This window comes from Garra rufa, chromosome 5 (genome assembly GCF_049309525.1).
Source record: "Garra rufa chromosome 5, GarRuf1.0, whole genome shotgun sequence".
Classification (NCBI taxonomy): Eukaryota; Metazoa; Chordata; class Actinopteri; order Cypriniformes; family Cyprinidae; genus Garra; species Garra rufa.
In genome coordinates, this window is record NC_133365.1 from 17161115 (window position 1) to 17173931 (window position 12817).

At 33.9% G+C, this 12817-nt stretch overlaps 1 protein-coding gene across 1 annotated transcript in view; it reads right to left on the reverse strand.

Annotated features, from left to right (window-relative positions):
* The window catches only part of mctp1a (multiple C2 domains, transmembrane 1a), a 107861-nt gene that overhangs the window by 31862 nt on the left and 63182 nt on the right, over positions 1-12817 (reverse strand). The window contains exon 16 of the mRNA XM_073839994.1: positions 2318-2437. Coding sequence (XP_073696095.1) covers positions 2318-2437 — 120 coding nt within the window. The remainder of the gene's footprint in view (positions 1-2317; positions 2438-12817) is intronic.

The window sequence follows — 12817 nt, forward strand, 5'->3', positions numbered from 1 at the left end:
ACATTACAAAAACATGTGGTGCTGATAGTCAGATGTCATACAAACACTTGGAAAAGTTTCATAGAAAGTCTCGCCATCTAGGCTGGGCAGCATCTCCGTTTCTCATTTCTGTCTGTCTCAGTAACACACACACACACAAAAAAAACAGCTTGGACTGCTGGAGCACCGCAGCCTGCATTTATGTGTCAGCAGGTTTAGCGCAGAGCTACAGTTAGAGTTATCTAAAATGACATCCTGCCAGGCACAGGGAGCCTGGCATCTCTAACTGTAGTGATGAAAGCATGAATGGGGCACTTCCACTGGGGGAAAATATTAGTCCTTTCAAAACTACATCAAAGTGTGTACTTATGAAAATAAAACACAAATTGTAAACTCAGAAAGCATGGGCTTATCTAAACTGCCGCATCGCTTTCAGATAACAAGCTAAAAGCCAACAAGGTAAAACAGCTTATAGCAAGTGAAAAAAAAATGTAAATGACATCAGGTACTAATCATTACACACACACACACTCTTAAAGACACCTAAATTCCTTCCCCTGAAGTTCATAGTGAAGCACAGGGAAACAGTGTCCAAGCTCAGGCTCATCAGTGAGTTTGAGGCTAATGGAAAGCATGTGTGTGTGTGTGTTTACTGTTTCTGAACTCTCTTGCTCTCACCAGCCCGTGTGTTGTGGTTACAGTCGTCAAAATGCAGAACAATGGCCTGTTAGAGAGCAGAGATGTGGAGGGAGGAATAACGGGTTAAGGGCATTACCTCGGACTCTAGCCTTTTCATGTGTTTTAAATCCGCAGATCCTGACAGTATCACCTCTGACCCGTTACCTAGTTCTGAATCTCTAACTTCTGGCACACACACACATACATACACACAAGCTCATTACATATAAAAACTAATATATTACAAATTACATTATAGAGCAGTGTGTGTGGGTGTGTGTATTTACCATGATCATTGGAACATTTAATCCAATTACATATATTATAGTGTAAATATAACATAAACTCATTAATATATAATTAAACATTTACCACCACAGTTTAAATCAAAAAAGATCATATCTATGCACTAAAATATATTTATTTCTTTATAAATGATTGATTTCTATCTCTAAACTGGAAGAAAAGTGTATTAGTATTGACATTGGTAAATAATAAATACACAGATAAGCCTACATAGGAGCTCTTTTTGCAAACAATGTCGCCATCTACAGGACAATAGAATTACTGTACACTTTTTTTTAAGGTCCTTCGGTCCATGCTACTTTTTACAAGCCTCTATTCTTCGCAAAAATTTGAGGAAGAGTGTCTCAAAGTATGATATTTAAGAAAAAAAAAACAGAGACCCTATAACATTGAAACTTTGATTGCTTATATTCAGGACACGCAAAAAAATGTAGTTCATATGCTTGTCCCATTTACTCAAAGGATATCCTAGATATTTCAGATATATATATATAATAGGACTATTCCTGGTAAAAACGTATGCACACCCTGAAATAGTGATCTACAATTAATTTACTATATCCACCTTGGGTTGTGACGATTTTATTCAAGTCTGAAGCTTTTATTCAATTACTGTGTGAAGTTCTTAAACTCCAACTGAACGACTTTCAAAAATCCACACTACACTCTTAAAAATAAAGGTGCTTTATAGGGTTCTTCACAGCGATGCCATAGAAGAACCATTTTTGGTTCCACAAAGAACCATTCAGTAAAAGGTTCTTTAAAGAACCATCTCTTTCTTACCTGTTTATAATCTAAAGAACTTTAAGATGTTATAGGTTCTGTATGGACAAAAAAGGGTCCTTCTATGGCATCGTGAAGCACCTTTATTTTTAAGAGAGATTCAAAATCGATTCCATTCAGTAAACTTCAAGGTGAGCGCTCTTTATACCTCCGTCCCGTTGATTCCTTAAGCTCACGCATTCAGTCGAACAGTAACACAACACAAAAGACAAACTCAAAGCAAAAATGTAATGAAAGTGCATTTTGACACTTTCTAAGCATACGTGTGCCTGATTTAAAAAAAAAAAAACATCCTCTTCAGAATGACACTGTGCTGACACTTTTTAATTAAATTATTTAAATAAATAAACAGCTTGGAGTGCCACGCAGAAATGCGCCAGCTTCCCACCTGTTCCGTACTTAGCAAAACAACCAATTTCAAAAGTTTTTATGGGTGATGAATGAGACTAAATATTTGGAATTCAAACAGATGTTATAATACTACAAAATATTAAATACAGAATGTGGAGAGGGTGCTTTTAAACGTACTAGAAACAAATACAGGTGCAGGACAGTGTGTGACAGAACTTACCACATCTCCCTGTCTCGTGTCCTTCCCTGAAGCAATGAGAATGTAGTTCCAGGCCAGCAGCATCAGGAGAACCAGCGGGATCATATAGAGCTCAAAATTCCACACCACCACAACGAAAAGCTACAGAAAGGAAGAAATGTAATGGACAAATATTATTCTGACGATGCATTTACAAAACATACATTAAAACATTTCTAAACTATGTAAGTGTTTCAAAAACAAAAATAGCAAAGAACAAAAAGACCAACATTTGTGATTTATTGTACCTTTTTATATTTTGGGGGGAAACTCAGATTTAATTCCTTTAATCTCTAAATGTAATTTCTTTATATCTAAATTCGTTTTTTATTGGATACCTTCAGAACACCTGACAACCCGTTATTATTGAAACACATAACAGTAACACAATGATTATTTTTCACAGTCTGTCATGTGTGAGCACAGATGATGCTTTTAAAGTCTTTCAGTGTGAAAACACAATGAATGAGTCAATCATCTGCAACAAATTCTCATTTTCCTTAAATAACATTAGAAAGGTTTAAAACATAAAGCAAAATACACGTTTCTGGTCTTGCTCTATAGTAAACGCGACCCTACTTCCCATCACCCCACGGCTTCAACCAAATGTTCACATACTCTGTCGAGGGAAACAGAACCTGACTAGCAATTTGATTTTGGTCCTACATTATATTAGGTGGTCTTAACTACTATGTACTTACATTTAAATATACATACATGTTTTTACATAGTACTTTTATTTTAAAAAATACCTGCATGTTATTACATCTGTAATTACTTTCTGCTATTACATTTATAGTTACACTGTTGAACCATCTATTAAACCTAACCATACCACCAAACTTGTCCTTAACCTTACCTGTATCCCACTTCAATAGCAGCAAAAGTGTTTTGCAATACAATTTGAACACAAGTACATTGTACTTATTTTCTAATGTGAGTAGTAGTTAAAGCCGCCTAATATAAAGTGGGACCTTGATATTTTCTGAAATAAAAACGTTTGAGATATGCTCTATATATTGATATTTTACATTCTCTAGTTACAAAGTTAAAAAAATACTCTAAAACCTTCTCATATGAAACCTGCTCATATGAACCTTGAATATATAATATGAATAGACCCAAAAACGTTTTCTAGTAAAGCCATTAATCCAAACTAAATTAAAGAAGCAAAATAAATTTCCTCCGATTCTGGCCTTCTTGTTGTCCCTCGGTACTGCCTCTCTTCAATGGGGGGCAGATCATTTAGTGTTATTGCACCCAAACTTTGGAACTCTCTACCATGCTCACTCTGTTCTGTTAATAATATCTCAGAATTTAAATCTTTACTCAAAACTCACTTGTTTTCTGAATGTTACACATCTGATTTGATAAACTGACCACTTTGTTTGATCAACCTGTACTCTGCATATTTGTCTCTTAGGTTTTGTTTTGTATTTCCTGTTTGTTATATTTGACTTCTTGTATGTTTGTTAACCTAATGTTTCTCTACTTGATTACTGCTTCTTTCAATGTCTATTCGTACTATCTCTTCTTTGTTACATTCATTGTAAAGTGTCCTTGAGGCGCTATATAACTAAAAATTATTATTATTATTATTATTAAATTAATTAAACCAAAATGAATTGTTTCTGGGAGACACATTTACAGTTAAGAAAAATCGCAGCATCACAACCATGCCGATATTATTCACAGATAATAAAAGGAATCAGATATTAGTGACATTTATACTAATACATTTTACTGAATACAAAAACATCAGATGTGATATTGAGTGTAAGTATTCAGGTTTTAAAAGTTTTGTCAAATAAAAACAAGTATCCCTTTTACAGTATATGAAATGCACTTAAGCCATGTATCCACAGACAGGCTATTATATACATAAACGCACATTGCAAAGACCTCGCTACATTCTAAAATTGTATGTAACATTAAATCAGACCGGACCAGACATGCTCACAAACACACATGGAGAGCAGCGGAAAATCTCTGAATCTTGCAGAAACAGGTCAGATGTATTTCCGTGCCCTTCACACTATCCATTACAGCACTGTTAACCAACGCGCACAGACTGAACATTTCAATGAGAGGGAAAAAAAAGACATGGGGCACAAATTAGGCATGTCTAAGGTGTATAATATATGTACTATCAACCCTGGTTCAAATGTTATCTTTAAATGCTTTCTTTCACAATTTTAATATTAAAACTTTGGTAACACTTTACAATAAGGTTTATTAGTTAACTATATTAGCTGACATGAACTAAGAATGAACAATACTTCATACAGCATGTATTAATCTTGTGTTAATTTCAGCATTTACTAATTATGTGCTTGTTAACATTAGTTAACGCACTGTGAACTAACATGAACAATGAACGATTGCATTTTTATTAACTAACATTAACAAAGATGAATAAATAGTGTAATAAATGCATTGTAAATGACATCTTATTGTAAAACTTCAAATCGTAAGAAGAGATGTAGAAATGAATACAAATATGCTACATTTAAATAAATCAGAAAACCGGATCAATACAAATAAAAATGCAAATCATGCACTTAATATGCAATGAATTAACTTATCTGGGAATTTGCATGTAGCAAAATATGCACAAGCTGCTTAGTAAATAAATAAATAAACAAATCCTGTAACATTTGGGCTTTTAGTACCTGCTCCTATAGAGCAAACACGTTTCTTGCAAAATTGAGCAAAACATCTGTAGCTTGTCCCATTAATTAGAGCAAAATATATTTTTCAGACAAAGTAATTAGAATTTCCTCACAATGAATTAATATCTTCCATCTGTGCTTTCATAAAATCATAATGACTTGATTTAGTATTAAAAATATTACAAATATAACAGATCAGCCTTCAACATACGTTGACAGATTTTCTTCTGTTTTTTTTTTTCTGTCCCCTGACTCAATTAATATAATCTAAAATTACAAAATGCACTCTTTGAGATTAATCCATCACTCTTTGTCTCCGCAGCATCCATTTTGTTTTCCTTAACCTGTCGCTGAACGCCATTCTTTAGTTTGGTTATTCTAGCTGAGGGCCAGAGTCTGATTGACAGCTGATGTTAGCCGACACCTCGCCCTGCTTGGAAGTGACCCTTCTCTCTTTCACACAACCCAGCGGCCAAGAGAGAGATGCCCAGAGTTCTGGGGCCATTCTTCCAGCCCAGACACTCATATCACCCCCGGTCCCCCCACAGAGAGAGCTCCTCGGGGAAGGAAGGGCCACGAACCCCAAAAAGCGAACTGAAGGCGAAGAGAAAGGTTTGGGTGAAAGAAAGCAAAGGGAGAAACCGAATCTGCGAACACGCGACAACAGGCTTTGTCAGAGCGCATCCAGGTATTCAGGCATCCAAGCGGCCATTCCGGAGCCGTGGCGTTTAGTTTCCCCTTCCCCCGTGTGAGTTCCTGTAGTTTAGAGCCATGTTGTTCTGCTCAGGGCACGTACTGTAACCTCTCCTCCTGCCCAGATCCCGTCTTACAATGATTCAGTGAGCCTCAGGACCAACAGTAACCTAATACAGACCATGACATCTATTCATTAAACGGCATCTGAAATGTAATTTCCTGTCAGTCCATTAATCTACAAAAAGCAGCGAAAGAAATCCACAAATCACTATTGCTGTTACCATCAATATCTATTAGAATTGAACTGTGGTTAGGTGGAATACACCAGGACAACAAGGATTCTTGTCAAAGACAAGGACATCAGACAAAGATGTCTTTCTTTTACTAAAATTGTAGTCTTTATGTATGAAATGAACAGTAAAGAATTGAATCTGAAGCATGATGAAAGAATGCCCCCACAATGTGCGTTTTCTTTCTCTTCCCTAATGAATTTCACTGAACAACTAAGTGATATGAGCATTTGCATAGACGCTACATCCATCTCTAACATGAAGTAGCATGTAAATTTGATTTCATTTTAACGATCTATTTGGTTTTATCCAAGCGAAAGCACTTGAGATTAAGTCCCTTAACAAAAGCCGTTGCTCTAACTGGGAGAACGATCTGGAGCGGCCAAGTGTTTCAGCATCTCGCTGGATTTTTGGAATGGAGGACGGACACGTTTTGGCAGCCAATTTCAATATCATTTTGGCACTTTGTGTTGTGGAGTGCAGGCTTGTGCACTTCAGAGCAGGCATTTGAGAATTAGCACATTAAAAGTGTGTTACCAACACAGCCTACAACAGCCCCTGTACTTGGACTTCAGAAATTAAGTCATCACATTGTGTTGATTATTTTAAATAGTGCCAACGGTGGGTAGAAATACGCCAAATGAGAGGCTGATTATGGACGTCAATAACTCATCTGCTTTTTGGCTGGACTCATTAGGTGGGGATGTTTGGATTGAGTGATGCCGCACTGCCATCTTCTGGCATGTTGTGAAACGCTTTTGTTCAGTGTTCTTTAGACCCAGTGTGATTTGAACTAAATCTAATTAGAAAGTTATTGAAAAAGAGCAACCTTAAAATATGTGCTAAAACATACAGTCATCACTAGTGACTTGTGATTAAAACAGTTCAAGTCAGCTTTCAAATTTTTTCAGTTATAAACATCTCAAGGTCTACCAACACAATCTGCGGAAATACATTTATAAATTATAACAATTAACAGGATAAATAATAATTAACATAAAACACAATAACTACAATCCTCTTGCAACACAACTATATAACTGTCAACACATTATGTATTCATTTCATATTTTAGTTATTTAATTTAATTTTATTATAGTCTTAAATTGCACGGGTATATTCGTAGCAACAGCCAAAAATACATTGTATGGGTCAAAATTATCGATTAGGATATTAATTAAAGATATTTAGTAAATTTCCTACCGTAAATATATAAAAACATACTTTTTGATTAGTAATATGCATTGCAGATTCCAGATTTTCAAATAGTTGTATATTGGCCAAATATTGTCCTATCCTAACAAATCATACATCAATGGAAAGCTTATTTATTAAAAAATCAAACATAAAAAATTAAGCTTATGAGTGGTTTTGTAGTTAATAAATAAATAAATAAATAAATCGAACCTTATGGGTGGTTTTGTAGTAAATAAAAAAATATATATGTATGTATGTATATAAGTAATATTCTTATTGACTTTTATTGAGTTTAAATCAATTTCTGGTGTTATATTTAGAGATTAAGCTGAAATTAATATATACAGTTTGTGACCTTGGACCACAAAATTAGTCATAAGGGGAACATTTTTCAAAATTGAGGTTTTATATCAAGCTGAATAAATAAGCTTTCCATTGATGCATGGTTTGTTATGATAAGACCATATTTGACCGAGATACAACTATTTGAAAAACTGGAAGAGTTCAAAAAATCAAAATACTGATTAAATCGCCTTTAAAGTTGTCCAAATGAAGTTCTTAGCAATGCATATTACTAATCAAAAACTATGTTTTGATATATTTATGATAGGAAGTGTACAAAATATATTCATGGAAAATAATCCTTACTTAATATCCTAATGATTTGTGGCATAAAAGAACTAAATCGATAAATTTGACCCATACAATGCATTTTTGGCTATTGCTATAAATATACCCGTGCTACTTAAGACTGGATTTGTGGTCCAGAGTCACATTTTTTCTTATTTGTCCCAATAAAAAAACATTCCCAGACTCGTTGGCTGACAGGTGACATGGAGCAGAAAGGTGCCACCTTGTAGCACACAGCGGGTTGTAATCGTGAAGACACACACCAAAGCATTTGTTTCTCTTTTCCTGTCTCTTTTTTTTCGGGCGGGTGTATTTTATCTAAATGCAAAGCAGGTGAAGGCTGCTCTAGTTTCCTGTAGTAGTAGCTCTCTTGTCTGGGTGCTCCCACTGATAAGAGTCCTACTTTACCCCACATAAAAGAGCCGGGTATCATTTCCTTACCTCTCCCATTCCAATATATCTCCCTCTCTTTACCCTCTACACACATACACACACAACCCTTATTCCCCACGACACACAATACCTGCTCTATTTGCTCCCAATTCAAGGCCAAATTGCAGGTAGAGTTACGGCAAATTTGTTTGGAGGAAGAGTCGGAGCGGGAGCAATAAGGAGCTGGAGGGGTAGAGTGGCGCGCGGGGAGGGCTGGCACAGAGCGGTCTTTATGAGCACCACTCTGCCAGCCAGAACAATGGCCCATATTCACCCAGTGCAAACGCTCAGCTTACAGGTGTTCGTGGAGAGGGGAGGCAGACGCGCGCAAACACTCACGCGGACACCCACGCGCACTTCAACGAGCGCACACACGTACACGCATACTCGCAGAGCTTTGTCCATTGTGCATATGCCATGAGCTGTGTCGTCTTGACTGAACAGCCGCTATAGAATGTCTGTGCGATCATGAAATGTAGGGCTTAAAAAGGTTAACACACATGTAAAGAGGAAAATTTTGACTATTTTCAGTGATGACCGAAGCCCATTGATCGTCACATAGACAAATCAATGGCATTTTTTAATAAATTAATATTAAGACACTTTCAATTAATCAAAAGTGACAGTAAAGAGTTATAGTGTTACACAAATTTCAGAAATTATGTTCTTTCAAACTTTCTATTCATCAAACAATTCTGAAACAATCATGATTTCTGCAAAAAAAATATTAAGAGGCACAATATAAGATGATAATTAAATTGTGTTCTTTTGAATTTTCTATTTATCAAAGTATCCTGAAAAAATAATCACCTTTTTTCACAAAAATATTAAGCAGCACAACTGGTTTCAACATTGATAATAATAAAAAAAGTCAAATAGGTATTCCAACCTCTTAAACTAACCCCAAAAATGCATTTAAAAAATACATAAATTAATACTTTCATTCAACAAGAATGCAATAAATTGATCAAAAGTGACAGTAAATATATGTATATTGTTACAAAATTCCTTTATTTGATTTAAATTGTTATTTTGAATTTTCTATTTATCAAAGTATCCTGAAAAAATAAGTTTCCACAAAAATATTAAGCAGCAAAACTGGTTTCAACATTGATAATAATTAAAAAAAGTTTGTCAAAAAGGTAGTCCAACCCCCAAACTAACCAAAAAATTAATTTGAACAAAAGTGACAATAAAGACATTTATATTGTGACAAAATACTTCTATTTCAAGTAAACTACATTCATTTGAATTTTCTATTTATCAAAGTATCCTGAAAAAATAAGTTTCCACAAAAATATTAAGCAGCACAACTGGTTTCAACATTGATAATAATAAAAAAAAGTTTGTCAAATAGGTAGTCCAACCCCTAAAACTAACTAACATCAAAAATGCATTTTTTAAGCAGAATATTAAGCAGCACAACTGGTTTCAACATTGATAATGATACAAAATGTTTGTCAAAAAGGTAGTCCAACCCCCAAACTAACCAAAAAATTAATTTGAACAAAAGTGACAATAAAGACATTTATATTGTGACAAAATATTTCTATTTCAAGTAAACTACATTCATTTGAATTTTCTATTTATCAAAGTATACTGAAAAAATAATCTACAAAAATCTACGTTCCCACAAATATATATATATATATATCACGTTTTTTTTTACAAAAATATTAAGAAGCACAATATAAGCTAATGATGACCATTGGTTGTCAAATAAATTAATACTTTCATTTAGCAAGGACAAATTAAAATGATCAAAAGTGACAGTAAATATATTGTTACAAAATATTTATATGTCAAATAAACTGTTCTTTTGAATTTTTCATTTATCAAAGTATCTTGAAAAAATAATCACAGTTTCCACAAAAAAATAAAGCAGTACAACTGGTTTCAACATTGATAAGAATAAAAAATTTTGTCAAATAGATAGTCCAACCCCTAAACTAATCCCCAGAATTACTTTTTAAAAATAAATTAATACTTTTATTCAACAAGAATGCATTAAATTGATATTTAAAATTTAAAATAAACTGTTCTTTTAAATTGTCTATTCATCAAAGTATCCTGAAAAAAAAAATGATAATTTTCCACAAAAATAATAAGCAGCACAACAGGTTTCAACATTGATAATAATAAAAAAAAAGTCTGTCAAATAGATAGTCCGACCCCTGAACTAATCCCAAGAATTACTTTTTTAAAATAAATTAATACTTTCATTCAACAAGAAATGCATTGAATTAATCAAAAGTGCTAGTAAAGATATTTATATTGTTTCAAAATATTTCCATTTCAAATAAACTGTTCTTCTGAATTTTCTATTTATCTAAGTATCCTGCAAAAATTATCTACAAAAGTCTATGTTCCTACAAAAATATTAAGCAGAACAACTGGTTTCAACACTGGTTTCAACACTTTTTCAAAACGTCTTTTTACAAAAACAAATTAATACTTTGATTCAGCAAGGATGTATTAAATTGATCAAAAGTGACTGCATAGACATTTATAATGTTCTTTTGAACTTCTATTTAGCAAACAAAAAACAGTTTCTACAAAAATATTAAAAAACACAAATTAAGCCAGTCATGACTGTTGTTTGTCAAATAAATTAATACTTTCATTTAGCAAGGACAAATTAAATTGATCAAAAGTGACAGTAAAGATACTGTTACAAAAAATTATATTTGAAATACATTGTTCTTTTGAATTTTCAATTTATCAAAGTATCTGGAAAAAATAGTCACCGTTTCTACAAAAATATTAAGCAGCACAACTGGTTTCAATACTGATAATAATAATAATAATAATAATAATAATAAATAGCCATTGCTTTTCAAATAGGTAGTCTGAAACCCAAACTAATGTTTAAAAAAAACAACAACAACATATTAATACTTCCATTCAGCAAGGATGTATTAAATTAATCAAAAGTGACAGAATAGACATTTATAATGTTCTTTTGAACTTTATATACATCAAACAATTCTGGAGCGGAAAAAAAAAGAAACAAAAATATTAAGAAGTCATAACTGTTGGCCTTTGGTTGTCAAATAAATTAATACTTTCATTTAGCAAGGACAAATTAAATTGAAGTGACAGTAAAGGTACTGTTACAAAATATTTCTATTTGAAATAAACTGTTCTTTTGAATTTTCTATTTATCAAAGTATCTGGAAAAAATAGTCACCGTTTCTACAAAAATATTAAGCATCACAACTGGTTTCAATACTGATAAAAATAAAAAAATAAAAAAAAATGTAGCCATTGCTTTTCAAATAAGTAGTTGAAACCCAAACATATTAATACTTCCATTCAGCAAGGATGTATTAAATTAATCAAAAGTGACAGAATAGACTTTTATAATGTTCTTTTGAACTTTATATACAGCAAGGAATCTTGAAAAGGAGAAACCTGGTTTTCACAAAAACATTAAACAGCACAACTAATTTTTAACATTGATAATAATAAGAAATAGATCGTCAAATAGTCCCACCCTCTAACTAATGCCATTGTATAGTTGTGTCAAGCAGGCCTGGGTGCCTAAAAGTTTTGAACATAAAAATGGCCTACTTTGCATATTAAACTGGGATCCAACACCATCTTTCACTTACACGCTTACACGCTTCACCTTTAAGGAAAGGAGCAGAGTATTTGGAGCACCAGCAAACAAACAAAACAATCTTTGGAAGAGTTTCTGCAACAAAATCGCAGCAACATAAACAAAAACACCAATCCAACCTCAAAACCTAAGCTAAAAACAAGAACTCTAAAATGTCAAAAAGGCACAGACCTAAAAATACCAGAATAGCAAATCACAAGGCTTGCCGCCGCCGCCGCCGCTCGCAGCTGGTTTTATCTCAGCCCCTTTGCTTTGGCTAACCTTTGTGCGGAAAGCACCGAAGGTTCTGCAACTCTTGAATGTGAAATCACCTCCGCCGGTGTCTGACTATTGTATTCTTTTGGCTTACAACTGTCAGCGGCTGACAGAACGGCACAGATGTGTGTCTCAGCGCAGCCGTGAAGGCTCACCTGAACCAGATGGCTGGTGATAAAGAAAGAAATCAGTGTGATGATTAGAGAGCTCTTAAGGAGGGAGATTTAGACTGCATAGAATAACATTACCAGCTAATGGGACAACTGTGAAGAAAGCTAAAAAAAACACTTTAATTCACTTTCTAAAGCAAATTTTGATAACTTAGGTAGTTCAGGTCAAACGTACTGCACTGAATGTGACTGAATGATCATTTTTATAATAGCATCTGAACATTAAGAACAATTGCAATGTAATTGTTTTTGTTTTATTCTCCTCAAATCTCTTGACATTTCTTCCTCTGACATTTTCATTGATGTTTTTTCCCCCGACAACCATGAAGAAAAAATGTTCAACTAAAATGTTAGCTGATCGATACAGCTGTCCCTCCGCTCACGCGTGTGCCCTCGGCTTTTGCTTTCGGAAGTGTACCGAAATTAAAATGTGTCAAGCGGCAAATGTTAATGGCCTACCCGGCGACACTTAAAGACACGCGAGTCCCGAAACAGACAGGCCCTACAGCAAATTATGC